Raw genomic sequence first — 22,355 nt, 5'->3', positions numbered from 1 at the left:
AGGCAGGAGAATGGCGTAAACCTGGGAGGCGGAGCTTGCAGTGAGCTGGGATCTGGCCACTGCACTCCAGCCTGGGCTACAGAGCGAGACTCCGTCTCAAAAAATAAATAAATAAATAAAAATAAACAGCACAGACTACAGGAAGCACAGTTCCTAATGCATATTTTTAAAAGCTGAAACATAAGCTAGCTTCTGAAAGCATCTGTGATGTAGTATTAAAAGGCAATAAGACTTAAAACTGACTGTTTAATACCATTCATCATCAGCTTCTTTTATGGCATTCTTGTATTTTATTCTGGAAAGAGATAGCAAACAAATAGATTCTTAAAGTCCATTGAACCGTCCGGCGGGTGGTCAAGCCTGTAAAATCCCAGCACTTTGGGAGGCGAGACAGCGGATCAACAGGTCAGAGATCGAGACGCGATGGGTGAAAACCCGTCTCTAACTAAGCAAAAAAAAAAAAAAAACTAGCTGGCAGGTGGTGGGGCCTGTGGTCCCAGCTAGCTCCGGAGGCTGAGGCAGGAGAAAGGGGGAACCTGGAGGCGGAGCTGCAGTGGCTGAGATCAAGCCACTGCACTCGCAGCCTGGCAACAGAGCAAAGACTCCGTCTCAAAAAAAAAAAAAAAAAGAATCTCAACAAAGTACATTATGGATCCCTTGTGAGTCACTATGTCAAATTCTGGAGGTAGAAAAAATCAGGCCAGGTGTGCTGGCTGACGCCTGTAATCCCAAAACTTTGGGAGGGCAAGGCAGGCAGATCACCTGAGGTCAGGAGTTTGAGACTAGCCTGGCCAACATGGTAAAACCTCATCTCTACTAAAAACACAAAAATTAGCTGGGCATGGTGGTAGGCGCCTGTAATCCCAGGTACTTTGGAGGTTGAGACATGAGAATCACTTGAACACAAGAGGCCGAGGTTGCAGTGAGTTGAGATTGTGCCGCTGCCCTCTAGCCTAGGCAACAGAGTGAAACTGTCTCAAAAAAAAAAAAAAAGATAAAATCAAACCACTGTTTTTTTTAAAAAACACACTGTAAAGGAAAATACAAAGAAATAGTAACAAGGCACTGAAATGATTCATTATACTTAAGGAAAGATTTACATTTGTTTTACTTTTGTAAAAGTTTCCTAAGTCTGGTCTCACAGCTCTCAAAAATGTTCAATGAAATACTGCCAATACATTGCAATTAAATGCAGTATATTAAGAGGTTCTTGGGTGGGCACAGTGGTTCACACCTCTAATCCCAGCACTTTGGGAGGCCCAGGTGGTAGGACTCCTTAAGCCCAGGAGTTTGAGACCAGCCTGGGCATCGTAGTGATATCCGATCTCCACACACAAAAAAAAGATTAGCCAGTCATAGCGGTGCAGCAGTGCCTGTGGTCCCAGTTACTCAGGAGGCTGAGGTGGGAGGATCGCTTGAACCTGGGAAGTCAAGGCTGCAGTGAGCTATGACTGCACCAAAGCAATCCAGCCTGGGCAACAGAGCGAGAGAAACTGCCTCAAAAAAAAAAAAAAAAAAAGTTTTACATGACAAAAAAAGTTTGAGGGTTAGCATAGTTGAATGAAATAAACACAAATTTGGAATCAGAATTCCTAGATTCACAATCCAGGTCTACAATGTGCCAGTTACATACATGATAACTGAGTTTAGGTTACTTCTTTTTATGCCACTTCCTACATCTCAAGGTTGCTGAGGTCTTTTTTTTTTTTTTTTTTTTTTTTTTTGAGACGTAGTCTCGCTCTGTCGCCCAGGCTGGAGTGCAGTGGCGCGATCTCCGCTCACTGCAAGTTCCGCTGCCTCCCAGGTTCACGCCATTCTCCTGCTTCAGCTTCTCTAGAAGCTGGGACTACAGGCACCCGCCACCACGTCCAGCTAATTTTTTTGTATTTTTAGTAGAGACAGGGTTTCACCATGTTCGCCAGGATGGTCTCGATCTCCTGACCTCGTGATCCACCCGCCTTGGCCTCCCAAAGTGCTGGGATTACAGGCGTGAGCCACCGCGCCCGGCAAGGTTGCTGAGGTTTAAACATACTAATGCCTCTAAAGCATCATGTAAATGGGCTGGGTGCAGTGGCTCATGCCTGTAATCTCAGTGCTTTGGGAGACCAAGGCAGGCGGATCTCTTGAGGCAAGGAGTTCGAGACCAACCCGGCCAAACCCTATCTCTACTACAAATACAAAAATTAGCCAGCCATGGTGGTGCACGCCTGTAATCCCAGCTACTTGGGAGGCTGAGGCGCGCTTGAACCCGGGAGGCAGAGGTTGCAGTGGTGTGAGATCATGCCACTGCACTCCAGCCTGGGTGACAGAGTGAGACTCTGTTCCAAAAATAAATATAGAAATCATGTAAATAGTTTCACTATTAACCTTTAAGCAAAAGAAAGGATATTTAAGATACCTTACCTTTGGAGGTCACTATTTGTATACATTATAATATTTCAAGTAGGTGACTTAGATTCCCCAGGCTCTCAATTTTTAACTTAATCATAAACTTGCTATGATACACTAAGAAATCACATTTTAATATCCAACGAGACATACAGAGATCACAAAATTCCCCAGACTGTAAGAAGCAGATTAATTTTACCTTCTATAGCATGTGAGAAACTACTAAATAAGGACAATTACTTAGGCATGAGTCACAGAGATTGAGAAAATGACATTAAGATTATGTTTCAAAATGGTCAAAGAAATTATCACTCTGGACGAGTATGAAATGACTACTCTCTTACCATGAATCAAGAGTTCAGAATCCTTGTTTAGCTCATAAAGTCTAAAGGCTTCTTCTAACTCCAACTGAGATGATACGGTACACGGGTCTCCTAAAAAATACAAAAGTAAAGTAATGGTCACTTTAAAACCCCTAAATGTGATGATTACTAAACAAATTTCATAATGTAAATTTTGAGAAAAAATCTCATAAACATAAATATGTGACAAGGACAAATATTTATTTACTTATTATTATTATTATTTGGAGATGGAGTTTTGCTCTTGTTGCCCAGGCTGGAGTACAGTGGCGTGATCCTGGCTCACTGCAACCTCTGCCTCCCGAGTTCAAGCGATTCTCCTGCCTCAGCTTCCCGAGCAGCTGGGATTACAGGCGTGTACCACCATACCCAGCTAATTTTTATATTAGTAGAGACGGGGTTTCACCATGTTGTCCAGGCTGGTCTCGAACTCCTGACCTGAGGTGATCCGCCTGCCTTGGTGCTGGGATTATAGGCGTGAAGCACCATGCCTGGCTTAAGGACAAATATTTAGATATTTATTTAGACAATTCAATTTTCTGAGGTAGGTAACATAACTTCCATTTCTATTTGTACAAAAATACTACATGAGGTTCACAGACACTAATTTATATAGATATAAAATGTTGTTCTTTGGGGTTTTTTTGGTGAGACAGGGTCTCACTCTGTCACTCAAGGCTGAATGCAGTGACAGGATCACGGCTCACTACAGCCTTGACCTCCTGGGCTCAAGCAATCTTCCCGCTTGGGCCTCCCAAAGTGCTGGGATTATGGGCATGAGCCACCACACCTGGCCATTTTGTTCTTAACATTGTATATATCCCAAATACAGCAAACAGAATCTATTCCTGACCACATTTTTTTTTTTTTTTTTGAGATGGAATTTGGCTCTTGTTGCCCATTCTGGAGTGCAATGATGTGATCTTGGCTCACTGCAACCTCCGCCTGGGTTCAAGCAATTCTCCTGCCTCAGCCACACGAATAGCTGGGACCAAAGACGTGCAGCACCACGACTGGCTACTGACCACAGTTTAAATTGTCACTGCTATGTGTCTAATGGGTATGGCTAAGAGCAGGCTTTCTGTTACTTGTTTCTTTAAAAGAGGAAGTGAAAGTAGTTCCATTGCCACAATATGATTAGTTAGAAGTCTCCATGTAATCATTTTATCAAATTTTTCCCTTCACATGACAGAGCCTCCTCAAAGGAGTCACAGAAATGAAAAGCTACAAAACTATGGAAGAACAGTCACACTTGAGCTGCTATGAAATGTAAATGAACAGTTTTAGTGACAGACACACAGAGAAGGGACGGAAGAAACAACTCTCTTACCCAACTAGCCAGACAACTGAGTCACCCCTGGCAATCAATGAGGTGGCACATCTGCCTGGACTATGGCATTCCTTAATGAAAAAGTCATTCAGGCCAGGTGTGGTGGCCTGTAATCCCAATAGTTTGGGAGGCCAAGGCAGGCGGGTCACTTAAGGTCAGGAGTTCGAGACCAGCCAAGGCAACACGGTGAAACACCGTCTCTACTAAAAATACAAAAATTAGCCAGGCACAGTGGTGTGTGCCTATAGTCCCAGCTACTCAGGAGGCTGAGGCAGAAGAATCAATTGAACCCAGGAGGCAGAGGGTGTAGTGAGTCAAGATTGTGCTACTGCACTCCAGCCTGGGCAACAAGGCAAGACTCTCAAAAACAAAAAGAAGAAGAAGTCATTTAGAGCCTAGTTTGAACCTGAGCGAGTGAGAGTGAGTCCTTTTCTCTGCCATTGATTTGCTAATTCCTGTAGTTACTACACACTAGATGCCACCAACCCTATCCAAACCTCAATCACCAGCATACAGCTCAGTCTGCTAATTGAGAAAGAAAAATGAAGTCGTTTTTGCTGGCTTCTCAAAGAAGAGTGCCTCTCCCTTTTTTTCCTCCCACTTGACCACTGCATCCCTACTTCCTTTTATCTTCTGAACTCGTCAGCTCCATTTCCATTTTTTCTTTCTATTTCCTAGCTCTTATCAGGCAAAGGAGTTTCTGAGTCTCCCTCTCAAAAACCAAATCTCTTTCGGCCGGGCGCAGTGGCTCAAGCCTGTAATCCCAGCACTTTGGGAGGACGAGATGGGCAGATCACGAGGTCAGGAGATCGAGAGCATCCTGGCTAACACGGTGAAACCCCGTCTGTACTAAAAAATACAAATAAACTAGCCGGGCGTGTTGGCAGGCGCCTGTAGTCCCAGCTACTTGGGAGGTTGAAGCAGGAGAATGGCGTAAACCCGGGAGGCGGAGCTTGCAGTGAGCTGAGATCCGGCCACTGCACTCCAGCCTGGGCGACAGAGCGAGACTCCGTCTCAAAAAAAAAAAAAAAACCTCTTTCAGGTCAGGCGCAGTGGCTCACACCTGTAATCCCAGCACTTGGGAGGCCAAGGTAGGTGGATCACCTGAGGAGTTCGAGACCAGCCTGGCCAACATGGTGAAACCCCGTCTCTACTAAAAATACTAGCCGGGTGTGGTGGCACATGCCTGTTGTCCCTGCTACTCGGGAGGCTGAGGCAGGAGAATCACTTGAACCTGGGAGGTGGAGGTTGCAGTGAACCGAGATCACACCATTGCACTCCAGCCTGGGCAACAAGAGCGAGACTTCGTCTCAGGGGGGAAAAAAAATCTCTTTCCCATTCAGATTGACACTCCATTCATTCAGTAGCCACAAATCTCAAGAGTAAAACTAGACACTAAAACTGGAGGAAACAGGTGAGAAGACGAGAAAGGAAAAGGGGCAGGGTCTTTGTTTTTTTCACTACATACTTCTCTTTAATATTTTAAAAATCATAAGTTTGTAATCTTTTACAATGAAACAACTTTTTTTCACATAGTGATCATATCCTTTCTCCATGTTCTTATCTTACACACATTTCTCAAAATGCTGCTGCCAGGTTTTAGCCCAAACACTGCACCAAAACTGTGGTTGCAAAGGTCATGAAACCAGCTGCTGAAATCTAGGACCTTTTCAGTCCTTATTCTAGGTGATCTCTCTTGCAGCCCCTGACAAAGTTGCCCACTGAGTATTATAGAAATCCTGTCTCTAGGTTCACCAACTGTTCTTTTTAACTGTTTATTCTGGAAAATTTGAAACATATTTCAAAATGTTGTTTTTCCCTATATACCCACCCACTTATTCTCTACCATGGCAGCATTTTGACAAAATCTCTATAACTCTAGATAAAAATTCCTTAGTATAATCCAAATATTGTTATTAACCTACAAAAACTAGTAAGTATCTTCTTTGACCACAATGGAACAAAACTAGAAATCAGTAACAAAATGGACTTTGGGAACTACAAAAACACATGACAGTTAACAATATGCTCCTTATTAACCAGTGGGTCAATACAAAATCAAGAAGAAAATTGAAAAATTTCTTAAAAAAATGAAAATAGAAACACAACATACTACCAAAACCAATGGGATACAGCGAAAGCAGTACTAAGAGTTGAGTTTATAGCAAGTCATAAGTGCCTACATCTAAAAAATGAGAAAGGCTCTAAATGAACAAACTAACAATGCATCTTAAAGAACAAGAAAAGCGAGAACAAACCAAACACAAAATTAGAAGAAAAGAAATAATAAAGATCAGAACACAAATGAATGAAATTGAAACAAAACACACAAAAGATCAACAAAACATAACCCTGATTTTTTGAAAACATAAACAATATCAACAAATCTTTAACCAAACTAAAAATAAGAGAGACAAGACCCAAAGAAATAAAATCACAGATGAAAAAGGAGACAATACAACTGATACTGCAGAAATTCAAAGGATCATTAGAGGTCATGGTGAGCAACTATATGCCAACAAATCAGAAAGCCTAGAAGAAATGGATAACCTCCTAGACACATACAACCTATCAAGTCTGAACCATGAAGAAATCCAAAACCTGACTAGACTGCTAACAAGTAGTGAGATCGAAGCCATAATAAAAAGTCTCTCAGCAAAGAAAAGCCCAAGACTCAAAGGCTTCAGTGCCATTTAAAGAAAAACTAATACCAGTCTTACTCAAACTATTCCAAAATATGGAGGAGGAGGGAACAGTTTCAAACTCATTCTAAGATCCAGTAATATCCATCAGTATTACTAAAACCAGACAGATACGTCAAAAAAAAAAGAAAGAAAAGAAAAGAAAACTACAGGTCAACATCTCTGATGAACATTGATGCAAAAATCCTCAACAAAACACTAGCAAACTGAATTCAACAACACATTAAAAAGATCACTCATCATGACCAATTGGACTTTGTTCCAGGGATACAAGGATGGTTCAACAACACATGCAAATTAATCAATGTGATACATCACATTGATACAATGTGATACAACAGAATAAAGGACAAAAACCATATGATCATTTCAATTGATGCTAAAAAAAAAAAAAAAGCCATTTGGTAAAATTCAGCATCCCTTCATGACAAAAACCCTAAAAAACCTGGGGATGGAAGGAACATAGCTCAACACAATAAAAGCCATATAAGACAGACCCACACCTAGTATCATACTGAATGGAAGAAAACTGAAAGTCTTTCTTTAAGATTTGGAACAAGACAAGGCTGCCCATTTTCACCACGATTATTCAACATAATGAGACAAGAGAAAGAAGTAAAGGGTCTCCAAATTAGAAAGGAAGAAGTCAAATTATCCTTGTTTGTAGATGATATAATCTTATATATTTGCAAAAACCTAAAGACTCCACAAAAAAAACTGTTAGATAAACTAATTCAGTAAAGTTGAATATGAAATCACCATACAAAAATCCATAGCATTTCTATATGCCACAGCAAATAATCTGAAAAAGTAATCAAAAAAGTAATTCCATTAACAGTAACTGCAAATAAAATAAAATACCCACTAATAAATATCAAAAAAGAAGTGAAAGATCTCAGCCTGGCGCAGTGGCTCATGCTTGTAATCCCTGCACTTTGGGAGGCCGAAGCAGGCGGATCACCTGAGGTCAGGAGTTCGAGACCAGCCTGACTAACATGGAGAAATCCCATCTCTACTAAAAATACAAAATTAGCCAGGCGTGGTGGTTCATCCCTGTAATCCTCAGTCAGGAAACTGAGGCAGGAGAACCAGTTGAACCCAGGAGGCGGAGGTTGCGGTGAGCTGAGATCGTGCCATTGCACTCCAACTTGGGCAACAAGAGCGAAACTCTGTCTCAAAAAAAAAAAAGTGAAAGATCCTTTCTTTACAATGAAAATCATAAAATACTGATGCAAGAAACTGAAGACACACACATTAAAAAAAAAAAAAGGAAAGATATTCCATGTTCATGGATTGGAAGAATCAATACTGTTAAAATGTCCATACTACATTTGGACATCTGTAGATTGAAAGCAATCTACAGATTCAGTGTAATTCCTATCAAAATACCAATAACATTCTTCAGAGAAATAGAAAAAAAATCATTGTAAATTTATATGGAACCACAAAAGACCCAGAATGGCCAAAGCTAGCCTGAACAAAAATAACAAAACTGGAGGAATCGCATTCTGTGCCTTTAAATTGTACTACGGAACTGTAGTAAACAAAGCAGGATGGTGCTGGCATAAAAACAGACACATAAACTGATGGAATAGAAGAGAGAACCCAGAAATAAATTCATACATCTAGAGTGAACTCATTTTTTACAAAGCTGCCAAAAACATAAACTGGGGAAAAGACAGTCTTCAATAAATAAGACTGTCAATAAATACTGCTGGGAAAACTGGATATCCACATGCAGAAGAATGAAACTAGACCCCTATCTCTCACCATATACAAAAATCAAATCAAAATGAATTAAAGACTTAAATCTAAAACCTCAAACTATGTAACTACTAAAAGAAAAAACTGTGGAAACTCTCCATGACATTGGTCCAGGCAAGTAATTCTTGAGTAACACCCCACAATCACAGGTAATCAAAGCAAAAATAGTTAAGTGAGATCACATCAACTTAGGTTTCTACAAAACAAAGCAATCAAAAAAGTGAAGAAACAGCCCACAGAATAGAAGAAAATATTTGCACGCTATGCATCTGACAAAGGATTAATAACCAGAATATACAAGGAGTTCAAACAACTCAATGGGAAAACAAATCTAATAATCTGATTAAATAATGGGCAAAAGTCTGAATAGACTTTTTTTTGAAACGGATCTTGTTCTGTCACCCAGGCTGGAGTGCAGTGGCGTAATCTTGGCTCACTGCAACCTCCACCTCCTGGGTTAAAGTGGTTCTCCTGCATCGGCCTCCCAAGTAGCTGGGATTGCAGGCACGTGCCACCACGCCCAGCTAATTTTTGTATTTTTGGTAGAGACAGGGTTTCACTATGTTGGCCTGGCTGGTCTTGAACTCCTGACCTCAAGTGATCTGCCCGCCTCGGCCTCCCAAAGTGGTGGGATTACAGGCGTGAGCCACCACTCCTAACCCTGAATAGACTTTTTTTTTTTTTTTTTAAGATGGAATCTTGCTCTGTCGCCCAGGCTGGAGTGCAGTGGCACAATCTTGGCTCACTGCAAGCTCCGCCTCCCAGGTTCATGCCATTCTCCTGCCTCAGCCTCCCGAGTAGCTGGGACTACCGGCACCCGCCACCATGCCTGGCTAATTTTTTTAATTTTTTAGTAGAGAGGGGATTTCACCGTGTTAGCCAGGATGGTCTTGATCTCCTGACCTCGAGATCTGCCTGCCTCAGCCTCCCAAAGTGCTGGGATTACAGGTGTGAGCCACCGTGCCCGGCTCCTGAATAGACATGTTTTAAAAGGAGACATACAAATGGCAACAGATATATGAAAGGGTCTTCAACATCATTGATCATCAGGGAACTGCAAATCAAAACTACATCAAGATATCATCTCATTCCAGTTAAAATGGCTTTTATCCAAAAGAGAGGCGATAACAAATGCTGGAAAGGATGTGCAGAAAAGGGAAACCTCACATGCTGTTGGTGGGAATGTACTTTAGTACAGTCACTATGGAGAACAGTACAGAGATTTCTCAGAAAACTAAAAATAGAACTACCATATGATCCAGAAATCCCACTGCTAGATATACACCCAAAAGAAATCAGTATATTGAAGAGATATGTATACTCCCATGTTTATTGCAGCACTATTCACAATAGCCACGATTTGGAAGCAACTTAAGTGTCTAGCAATACAATGGGAGTACTATTCAGCCACAAAAAAGAATGAGATCCTGTCACTTGCAACAACATGGATGGAACTGGAAGACACTGTGTCAAGTGAAATAAGCCAGATACAGAAAGACAAACCTTACATGCTCTCATTCATTTGTGGAAACTAATAATTAAAACAATTGAACTCAGCCGGGCTCAGCGGCTCACGCCTGTTAATCCCAGCACTTTTGGAGGCTGAGGCGGGTGGACCACGAGGTCAGGAGATCGAGACCGTCCTGGCTAACACAGTGAAACTCTGTCTCTACTAAAAAATTAAAAAAATTAGCTGGGTGTCGTGGTGGGCACCTGTGGTCCCAGCTACTCGGGAGGCTGAGGCAGGAGAATGGCGTGGACCCGGGAGATGAAGCTTGCAGTGAGCCGAGATTGTGCCACTGCACTCCAGCCTGGGCAACAGAGTGCGATTCTGTCTCAAGAAAAAAAAAAAAATTGAACTCATGGAGACAGAGAGTAGAATGATAGTTGCCAGAAGCTGGGAATGATAGTGGTGGAGAGTGGGTACAAAACTATAGTCACACAGAATGAGTAAGATCTAGTATTTGGTTCAAGACCAGACAGGGCAACATAGTGAGACCTCCGTCTCTACAAAAAATTTTTTTAAATGGCCAGGAATAGTGGCTCAAGCCTGTAGTCCCAGTAGGCTGAGGCAGGAGGACTGCTTGAGCATGGGAGGTCAAGGCTGCAGTGAGCTGTGATCATGCTACTGTACTCCAGTCTGGGCAACAGAGTGAGACACTGTCTCAGAAAAAAAAAAAAAGGTTAGAAAAAGTAAAAAAGAAAAAAAAGATCTAGTACTTGACAGCACAACAGGGTAACTACAGTCAACAAAATTTATTGTATATTTAAAAATAACTAAGAGTGTAATTGGGATGTTTGTAACACAAAGAAATGATAAACGCTTGAGGTGATGTATATCCCATTTACCCAACATGATTATGCACTGTATGCCTGCATCGAAATAGCTCATGTACCCCATAAACATATACACCTACTATGTATCCATTAAACTTAAAGTAAAAAATTAACAAAAAAAGTCTGCCCATTTAAAATTTGGCCACGTATTTCCAACTATCCCCCAAAAGAGTTATTACACATACATTCATTCGACCAACAGTGTACCTTTCCTAATTTCTTTCTTTTTTTTTTTTTTTTTGAGATAGTCTCACTCTGTTGCCCAGGCTGGAGTACAGTGGCATGATCTCAGCTCACTGCAACCTCCACTCCCTGGTTCAAGCAATTCTCCTGCTCAGCCTCCTGAGTAGCTGGAACTACAGGCGGCCCACCATCATGCCCAGTTAATTTTTGTATTTTTAGTAGAGACAGGGTTTCACCATGCTGGCCAGGCTGGTCTTGAACTCCTGACCTCAACTGATCCACTGGCTTTGGCCTCTGAAAGTGCTGGGATCACAGGTGTGAGTCATCACACCTAATTTCTTACAGATAATTACTATATTCTGTATTTTCCAATCCAATAGGTGAAAAGTGATGTCTCACTTTAATATTTTAAAACTTCTTTAATTATTAGTGATTTTGGAACCTGTTATTTATGAATTGGCTATTTATACCTCACTATGTAGATTTTTCATCTATTTCTTCTTGACATTTATTGTACAATAGAGATAGCAATCCTTTGTTGTAAATGTTGCAAATATTTCCTCTCAGTTGTTACTATTCTTGTATACAAAATTAGGAAAAGTCTTCTCTTTCCAAACTTCCTTTTTCAAAATTTTCCTTTTATTTTGAGCATTTATTTTTCCTGATGAAATTTTTGTCAGACTTAAAATCCTGTTGGAAATTTGGGAGAAATGTTTTCTTTACAGATTGATATGTAGGGAATTCACTTTGTATAATGTTGCTTTTTCCCAAACCATTCATTCAAGTTTCGTTTTATGACACTCAATTTAGTTTTTTGTTTCTTTATGTAGTTTCTTCAAATTTCTCTAAGGTTTATTACTAGATTTTTTCAAAAACCAGTTTTTATGTTGTTACTGTGGATTAAATATTTTCTTTGAATATACTTTCTGATTGAATATTTTCAATCTGTAGGGAGGAAAGTTACTGGTTTTCATATGCTCATTTTATAAATGTCTTAGTATTGATATTTTAAGAGCCTAGATGAAAAAGAGTGAGGTCAACATGATTTAACCACATTACACAGATACACTATTTTTGATCAAAACTCAGTACACTGATAAATAATAAGTATAAGTGTATGCAGAGAAATTGGAAAAATGGTGCACCCACTCTGGAAAACTGGCAGTTCCTCGCAAGGTTAAACAGTTACCATATGAAATGAAAACATACTCACACAAAAAGTTGTAACCAAATGTTCATAGCAACATTACCCACAATAGCCAATAAGTAGATCAATAAAATGTGTATATCCATACAGTGGAATATTATCCACCCATAAAAGGAATTAGTAATGACACTGTATAGGAAACGTCTAGAATCAGTCTATCTATAGAAACAGATCGTAGATTAGTGGTTGCCTAGGTCTGGGGCCTGCAGAGAAAGGGGTAGGGGGGAAACAAGTAGTGACTGCTAATAGATACAGGATTTTTTGTTTGGAGGGGGGGTTGGTAATGAAAATGTTCTATAATTGATGGTGATAACAGCTGCACCGTTCTGTGATTATACTAAAAACCAATGAATTGTACACTTTACATTGGTGAATTATATCTTAGTAAAGTTTTTTTTTTTTTAAAGAGTGTGGAGTCTAGCTTTTTTTTTTTTTTTTTTGGTCTCACTCTGTCACCCAGGCTGGAGTGTGGTAGCACCACCTCAGCTCACTGCAACGTCCAGCTCCCAGGTTCAAGTGATTCTCCTGCCTCAGCCTCCCTAGTAGCTGGGATTACAGGTGTGCGCCACCACGTCCAGCTAATTTTTTTTTTTATTATTTTTTAGTAGAGACAGAGGCAAGGCTGGTCTCAAACTCCTGACTCAGGTGATCCACCTGCCTCAGCCTCCTAAAGTGCTGGGATTATGGGCGTGAGCCACCACATCCAGCCAGAGTCTAGCATTTTTACAAAAGTAAGTTTGCCTGCAAAATAGCAGGAGCAAAGTTTACAAGTCTGTTCTATTTTTTCTCAAAGAAATAAAGTAAGTCATTAAAAAAAGGACTCCCTTTTTCAGTTACGTAAATTTCTCTCATTTTGCCACAAATATGAAAGTCAGTATCATTATTTATTTATTTTTCCTTTTTTTTTTTCCTGAGATAGAGTCTCACTCTGTTGCCTAGGTTGGAATGCAGTGGCATGATCTTGGTTCACTGTAGCCTTGACCTCCCAGGCTCAAGCAATCATCCTATCTCAGCCTTCCAAGGTGGGAGCTGAACCCCACAGGCTCATGACACCATGGCTGGCTTTTTTTTCCCTTTCATTTTTTGTAGAAACAGGGTCTCCCTATGTTGACCAGGCTGGTCTTAAAACTCCTAGGCTCAAGCAATCCTCTCGCCTTGGTCTCCAAAAGTGCGGGGATTACAGGCATGAGCCACCACGCCAAGCCAACACTTCATTTCTAATATTCCAGGTGAGAAAACTGAGTCCAGACTGTTTTTTAAATAAGATACACACACACACAAACACATACATGCGCGCGCTCTCTCTCTTTCTTTCTCTCTCTCTGTCATAAATGATACCAATGAGTGTTTTTTTTTTTTTTTTTTTTTTTTTTTGAGACGGAGTCTCGCTCTATCGCCGGGGCTGGAGTGCAGTGGCCGGATCTCAGCTCACTGCAAGCTCCGCCTCCCGGGTTCCCGCCATTCTCCTGTCTCAGCCTCCGGAGTAGCTGGGACTACAGGCGCCCGCCACCTCGCCCGGCTAGATTTTTGTAGTTTTTTTAGTAGAGACGGGTTTTCACCGTGTTAGCCAGGATGGTCTCGATCTCCTGACCTCGTGATCCGCCCGTCTCGGCCTCCTCCCAAAGTGCTGGGATTACAGGCTTGAGCCACCGCGCCCGGCCACCAATGAGTGTTTTATAAGCATCTTGGCTTTTCAAAATCTAAACATTAAAACATTAAGTCCAGATTTCCCTAGACTCACTGGCTAATTCTGATGTCCCAGAAAGCAAAAAAGGATTGAACCAAATCCAATACATTGCAAACTGTGATTTCCACATTTCAAGTGACTTCTGCAGTTAGGATGATTTTACTGTAGTAGTCTATGAATGAAAAAAGCCAATTCTAACCATCTCACTTTTGCTGGACATCATCTTTTTATCAGGCCAGTATCTGCTTGCTGTTAGTTGAAATCTAAGCTAGATCAAGTACTTGTTTTCAAAATGTACCTAGAGACTACCACTTCTGAATAACCATAAGGAAGTACGAAAATAAGAGCTAGTTACTGACTCTACGTATGTTAAAATCCATTTTGTTTTTCTTGGACTGAATGTCTTTAGTTCAAGTATTACCTGTTTTGGACAACTGCTTAATGCCTGATAAAACTGAATGCGTAAGTGTGAAGCAAAACATTCCAAGCAGTCATCATGAAACTAAAATGAGCAGAAAAGCTATTTCTCAAAGCCCACTCTATTACAAAAGTCCAAATTCACATCCTAGAGCAGGAATACACCCAGAATGAGAACTGTTCAGTGCAGTGAATTTCAAGGTAATGAAATCTGTATATTAAATCAGCAGGTTTTTTTGCTTTTTTCCCCCAACACATCTACTGTTTTCGTTTTTGTTGCGCTGTTGTTTTTTACCTATAAAACAAAAGCAAATTAGGGCATTAGACCTCAAAAAGTTAGGTAAATATTCACAATCCAATTATTTATATGAGATAACCTGACAGGATATAGAACATGAAACATACATGTAACTCTCGTTTTATTTAGTTATTTCAGTATATGCCTAAATTCAGTGCCCCACATTTCAAAGAACACAGCCTAATACCAAAGTTGGCAACCTCTGAGACAGTGTCACACACTCTTCTTCCAGACATCTGAGTTGGCCACAGACTCACAGACTCTCACTCTCTGTTCCCATCAGGACCATCGTGCTGCCACCTTGCCTCTGGATATGCAGTCAGAACACTAAACCATTTGCAAGTCACTGTATTCCCTTACTTAAAGGGTTACACTGCTTAAAATACAGATTTGCAAAAATTTTCCAAGAATGCCATAATTTTTAGGTGGTCATCCTTTCACTATTAGGCCCAATAACAATAGTAGTGAATTTTGGCTTGTTGCTTCCTTTTCTGGGAGGTGTAAGTCAGTGTTTACAGAAATATATGCCATCGCATGAAGCTGCTCATCCTCAACTTTTTTTTTTTTTTTTTGAGACAGAGTTTCACTCTTGTTGCCCAGGCTGGAGTGCAATGGCACGATCTCGGCTCACTGCAACCTCCGCCTCCCAGGTTCAATCGATTCTCCTGCCTCAGCCTCCCAAGTAGCTGGGATTATAGGCGTGTGTCACCACACCTAGCTAATTTTACATTTTTAGTAGAGACGGGGGTTTCTCCACGTTGGTCAGGCTGGTCTCAAACTCCCGACCTCAGGTGATCCACCCTCCTCGGCCTCCCAAAGTGCTGGGAATATAGGCGTGAGCCACTGCATCCAGCCTCAGCGCTTACATTGGGAGAGATGAAGTAAATGAATAGACATAATCCTCCATCTAAAACAATTTTCAAACACTGGATTAAACAGTGGTTTAAGGCCGGGTGCAGTGGCTCATGCCTGTAATCCCAGCACTTTGGGAGGCCAAGGTAGGAGGATTGCTTGAGTCCAAGAGTTCAAGACCAGCCTGGGCAACATAGCGAGATCCCATCTCTACAAAAAAAGAAAAAAAAAAACGAAAAAATTAGCCTGGGAGGTCAAGGCTGCAGTGAGCCACGACTGTACCACTGCACTCCAGGCTGGGTGGCAAAGTGAGACTCTGTCTCCAAAAAAAAAAAAAAAAAGTCTTAAAAGCAGCCAGAGAAGAGATGCTTCACATACAAAAAGGAAGTTGACAGTAGATTTTGCATCAGAAACAATGCAAGCTGTAAGACAGGGTACTGAGAGATAAAAAAAACTTCCAACCTGGAATTATTTACCAATCACAATCATCTTTCAAAAACATAAAAACAAAGGTGACCAAGCATAGGTAAATTCATAGAAAGTTTAACACAGGTTACTAGGGACTGCAAAAGGAGGGATAGGGAGTTATTGTTTAATGGGTACAGTTTCTGATTGGGATGATGAAAAGTTCTGGAAATGGATGGATAGTGGTAATAGTTGTACAACACTGAATGTGCTTATGCCACTGAACTGTACACTTAAGAGTGGTTGAACTGGTAAATTTTCTTATTTATATTTAATTACAATAAAAAAATTTTAAAGGGTACACTAGTTCCCTAACTACATTAACAGATCTCAAGACATCTGCTGGACATGGTGGCTCACGCCTGTAATCCTAACTAACACTTTGGGAGAGCAAGGCGGGAGGATCACTTGAGCTTAGGAGTTCTGAGACCAGCCTGGGCAACACAGCAAGACTCTATCTCTACAAAAAATAAAATAAAAAATTTAGGCTGGGCCCGGTGGCTTACCCCTGTAATCCCAGCACTTTGGGAGGCCGAGGCGGGTGGATCACTTGAGGTCAGGTGTTCGAGACCAGCCTGGCCAACATAGCAAAACCCCATTTCTACTAAAAGTACAAAAATTAGCTGGGCATGGTGGCAGGCACCTGTAATCCCAGCTACTCGGGAGGCTGAGGCAAGAGAATCACTTGAACACTGGAGGCGGAAGTTGCAGTGAGCTGAGATCATGCCACTGCACTCCAGCCTGGGCAACAAGGGCGAGACTCTATCTCAAAAAGAAAAAAAAAAAATCAGCTGGGCATGGTGGAGCACTCCTGTAGTCCCAGCTACTCAGGAGGCTATGGCAGGCAGATTGCTTGAGCCTGGGAGGTAGGCTGCAGTGAACCATGATCACACCACTGCATTCCAGCCTGGGTGACAAAGAAAGGATTTGTGTCAGAAAGAAAGAAAAAAAGACATTAACATTCAGAGAAAAAAGAGACATTTCACAATGTGGGATACATAATGTCATTTATTAAAAGCACAAAACACTATGCTTGAGCTAGAAGTCATGGTGTACATCTGTAGTTTCAGCTAGGAGAACTGCTTGAGCCCAGGAGTTGGAGGCCAACCGGAGCAACATAGTGAGATCCTGTCTCTCAAAAACAAAAACAAAAAAACCCACTACATTTTGTCATTTATATGTATGCAATAGTGACAGAAAGCAGATCAGTGATTGCCTACGGATGGAGAAGTGAGAGTGAGGAGAAAACAGTGTGGGGATCATAAGGGTATTCCATGTGAGCAGTGGTCTATGAGGGAGAGGAAGAGGACAGGGCAACTGGAGATGGGATGCCAATGAGGACAGACCTTCCCAGATACTGGAGCAGACGAAGCGTCTAAGGGCCACAATACCGCCTCAAGACTCCCACAGCCTCTCTTGCCTCATAAATAAAAAACTGTTTCTCCACTTACAATGCTTCTGACACCAGATGTGTGAGTTTTCCACAAGCAAATCTTTGATTCTCTGTGGAGACCAATCGAGCGTCCTACAACTTAATTAAATTCTGATACTACCTGGAGTTAGCATAGACCCCATAGGTTTAGGGCTCAGTCCCACAGACCGCCCCCCACTTCAGATGCTAACTGCAAGTAGTGGATCTTCAAATCAGCCACAAATCAGCCAAATTAGTCTGACTTGGCTACAAACTGGGCATTCCCATGTTGGGACTTGGTAACCAATACTTCCCAGACTTTCTCCCCCAACCACGCACCCCTACAACTGACCTCTCCCAAAGCCAGAATGACTTCTCTGAAGTTCCTTTATAGCCCAAAATCCAGACCCACCAAGGAGGACAACTGTTCTGTCTTCCCCTCCCAGTAAGACCAAGAATGTAATCACACAGATTACAGATCCTTTCACAAGATAATGTACAAGTTAATCTCCCTTCCCTGATCCATTCATTCTTCCTAGTAATCCCCACAACAAAATTCCTCTTTTCCCTTCTCCTATAACCTGTTTTATTTAATTAATTTATTTTTTAGGCTAGTCAAGTGAAGCAATGGGAATGGAGAAGGAACAAAGAAATCTGTAACTGGCTGTGATCAATTAGCTGTAAACACCACTGCACCTGGACCAGCCATATAACCTGTTTTGACAGGATATTACATATGCTTCCGAACTCCACTGGGGGGTGAGTAATCTCTGTGATTCCCTCGTGCAATAAAATCTGTAATCTGTATGACTTTTCTCCAATTAATCTGCCTCTTGTGAGTTGATTTTTTTTTTTTTTTTTGAGACGGAGTCTCGCTCTGTCGCCCAGGCTGGAGTGCAGTAGCGCGATCTCGGCTCACTGCAAGCTCTGCCTCCTGGGTTCATGCCATTCTCCTGCCTCAGCCTCCCCAGCAGCTGGGACTACAGGTGCCCGCCACCACGCCCAGCTAATGTTTTTGTATTTTAAGTAGAGACAGGGTTTTACCGTGTTAGCCAGGATGGTCTCGATCTCCTGACCTCGTGATCCGCCCGCCTCGGCCTCCCTTACAGGCGTGAGACACTGCGCCCTGCCGGCAAGTTGATTTTTCAGCAAACCTTTGGAGAGCAATGGGGAAGCTTTTCCCTGGCCCCTACACCCACAACCCCCTCCTCATGTTAAACAATTTACTCCAAAACACTTTATTTTAAAGGATATTATAAAGGATACAAATGAAGAACCAGATGAAGAGGTACATGGGGTAAGGTACAGGGGGACGCAGAGCTTCCAAGTTGGTCTGGAGGTACCACCCTCCCAGGATCTTGATTTGTTCACCGAGCAGGAAGCTCTCTGAACTCCTACATTTTGGGTTCTTAAGGGGGTCCCATTACCTAAGCAAGACTGATTAAACCATTGGCCGCTGGTGATTAACTCCATCTCCAGGCCCCTCTGCCTTCCCCAGAAATAAGGGGGAGGTAGGCTGAAGGTCCCAACTCTCTAACCACATGGTTGATTCCTCTGGCAACCAGAAGCCATCCTCCAAGAGCCACCTCATTAGCATAAAATAAGGTTTGGTTGGCAGGGGCTTATCATAAATAACAAAAGATGGTCTTCTCATTTCTATTACTCAGGATCTCATGGGAATCAACAGACCTTAATGAAAAATCTAACCTTTTACAGTGCCTAAAACAAGGGTTTTAGGCACTGTCAGGAACCAGTGATGAATAGCAGATATATTTTTTCATTACATTATAGTATCACACCTCACCTCTGAATCCATCCCCACTCCTGCCAAGGGTTTCTCCCAGGTGAACCCCAGTGTAATTCCTTTTCCTCCCAGGCCTCCAGACAGCCTGGTGTATAAAAGATGGCAGCCAGAATTTCCTGGGCATAAGGTCTGTCTGAAGAACAGAGCAGGGGCAGAGGCCAGAACTAAGAGAAGTAGTTGGGGACATCTCTAGTCAGCTATCTTCTAATTGGAAAACGGCACCCCTAGAGTGCAGGCAAACTTTTCAGGGACGAACAGGCATAGACAATTTTTAAAAGGAATCAATTTCCTGATCCTCAACTTCCATGTGAATTCCTTAAGGATGTGCCTGGGATGAACTGCCCCATCTCATCTCCTTTTCCAAATCTTTTCCCATTTTATAAAAGCAGCATATATACCTGCCACATGATCCAGCTATTCTACTTCTGGGTATTGACTCAAGAAAAATGGAAATATATTTCCATACAAGGACTTATACATGACTGTTCACAGCACCTTTTTTAAAACAGCCAAAACCAGAAACAATCCCAATGATCTTCAACAGATTAATGAATTGTAATACATCCACAGGACAGAAAACTACTCAGCAATAAGAAGGAATGAACTACTGATACACACATCTAATACAAGTATCAACAATTATGCTAAGTAAAGAAGTCACACATCCCACCAAAAAGTACATGCTGTATAATTCTACCCATATAAAACTCTAAAAAATGCAAACTACTCTGTAGTAACAGAAAGCAGATTAGTAGTAGCCTGAGGACAAAAGAGCAGGAGTGAGGTGCTGCTAAGCACAAGGAAATATTTGGGGATAACAGATACGTTCTCTATCTTGCCTGTGCTGATGGGTTCCTAGGTATCAAAACTCATCCAACTGTAAAGTTTTAATATGTATAACTTATTATATGTCAATTATACGTCAATAAATTTATTTTTAAGTGAAATTAAAAACATGAACAATTTATAACCAGTAGAACTTCTCTATAAGGAATGTTAAAGAGGCCAGGTGCAGTGGCTCACTCCTGTAATCCCAGCACTTTGGGAGGCTGAGGCAGGCAGATCACCTGAGGTCAGGAGTTCAACACCAGCCTGCCCAATGTGGCAAAACCCCATCTCTACTGAAAATACAAAAATTAGCCGGGCATGGTGGCAGGTGTCTGTAATACCAGCTACTCAGGATGTTGAGGCAGGAGAATCACTTGAACCCTGGAGGTTGAGGTTGCAGTGAGCCGAGATCACACCACTGCACCCCAGCCTGGGCGACAGAGCAAGGATCCATCTCAAAACAAAACAAAACAAAAACAAAAGAAATGTTAAAGGAAGTTCTTCAAACAAAAGGAAAACTATATCAGTTACAAAACTAGATATGCTTGGAGGTACTTAGCTTTCCTTTTCTAATTGCTGTTTTTTCTTGTCTTTTCTTTCTTTTTTTTTTTTTTTGATGCCTTTTAGATGATCTTTTTTTTTTTTTTTTTTATTATACTTTAAGTTCGTAGGGTACATGTGCATATACGTGGCAGGTTTTTACATATGTATACTTATGCCATGTTGGTGTGCTGCGTCTTTTCTTTTTCTTTTGAGATGGGGTCTCACTCTGTGGCCCAGGCTAGAGTTCAGTGGTGCACTCTTGGCTCACTGCAGCCTCAACCTCCTGGGCTAAGCCACCCAAAGTAGCTGGGATTAAAGGCTCATGCCACCACACTTGGCTAATCGTCTTTATTTTTTTTTGTAGGGACAGGTCTCGCGGTTGCCCAGGCTGGTCTGAACTCCTGGCTTCAAGTGATCCTCCAGCCTTGGCCTCCCAAAGTGCTGGAATTACAGGCATGAACCCTATGCCTGGCTGTTAAAATTAATTTTTCAATTTTCAGGTTTGGAGTCATAATACTGCTATCTAAATAGGTGAAGTAGCATTGGCTAAGGTCAGGAGTTCAAGACCAGCCTGGGCAACAATGTAACAAGACCCTGTCTCTACAAAAACAAATTTTTTTTGAGATGGAGTTTTGCTCTTGTTGCCCAGGCTAGGTACAATGGTGTGATCTCAGCTTACTGCAACCTCTACCTCCTGGGTTCAGGCAATTCTCCTACCTTAGCCTCCGAAGTAGCTGGGATTACAGGCATGCACCACCACGCCCGGCTAATTTTGTACTTTTAGTAGAGATGGGGTTTCTCCATGTTGGCCCGACCTCAGGCGATCCTCCTACCTCGGCCTCCCAAAGTGCTGGGATTACAGGTGTGAGCCACTGCACCCAGCCAAAGTAATTTTTTAAAAGTAGCTAGGTGTGGTGGTACACACCTGTAGCTAAGAGGCTGAGATGGGAGGATCCCATAAGCCCATGGGTTTGAGGCTGCAGTGAGCTATAATCGCGTCAGTATACTCCAGCCTGGGCAACGGAGTGAGACTTTCTCTCTCTCTCTCTCAAAACAAAGGTGAACTACACTATAGCATTTGCATGATTCACAATAGCTAAGATATGTCCATCAATGGATAAACAGATACAATACATACGGCATATATACACAATGGAATACTACTCAGCCTCAAGCAGAAAATTCTGTCATATTCAACAACACAGATGAACCTAGAGGACATTATGCTAAGTGAAATAAGCATAAGCCAGGCATACAAAGGCAAATACCACATGATATGTGGAATCTAAAAAAGTTGAACTCATACACGTATAGAGTACCAGAGGCTGGAGGGAGTGGGTTAGATAGAGAAAGGAGAGGCGCCAGTTAAAGGGTACAAGGTTGTCGTTAGACAGGAGTAGTAAGTTCTGGTGATCTATTGCATAGCGTGGTGACTACAATTCATAATAATGTATTGCGTATTTCAAAATAACAAAAAGAGTGGATTTTAAATGTCCTCACCACAAAGAAATAAGCATTTGAGGTAACAGATGTGTTAATTACCCTGATTTTTTCATTCCACAACATATACATGTATTGAAACATCACACTGTATCCCATGAACATATACAATTATTATCTGCAATTAAAAATTTTTTTAAAAACTGAAAACTCACCTTTGTTAAAAAAAAATAAAGTCACATTTGTCATTCCCTGTCCCACACTTTTGTTACACAAGAATTTATGAGAAAGAGGAGAGTGGCATGATGGTTACAAAATTACTACTCATTCTAAAATG

The 22,355-nt window shown here is 41.6% G+C and overlaps 1 protein-coding gene across 1 annotated transcript in view; it reads right to left on the bottom strand.

Annotated features, from left to right (window-relative positions):
• Positions 1–22,355, bottom strand: part of PRKCI (protein kinase C iota) — a 90,982-nt gene that overhangs the window by 47,604 nt on the left and 21,023 nt on the right. Inside the window, exon 3 of the mRNA XM_017848792.1 lies at positions 2,733–2,822. Coding sequence (XP_017704281.1) covers positions 2,733–2,822 — 90 coding nt within the window. The remainder of the gene's footprint in view (positions 1–2,732; positions 2,823–22,355) is intronic.

Source organism: Rhinopithecus bieti, unplaced genomic scaffold, assembly GCF_001698545.2.
Source record: "Rhinopithecus bieti isolate Rb0 unplaced genomic scaffold, ASM169854v2 scaffold_32014, whole genome shotgun sequence".
NCBI lineage: Eukaryota > Metazoa > Chordata > Mammalia > Primates > Cercopithecidae > Rhinopithecus > Rhinopithecus bieti.
Note: the sequence above shows the minus strand (reverse complement) of the source record. Positions and strands in the feature narration are given on the sequence as shown.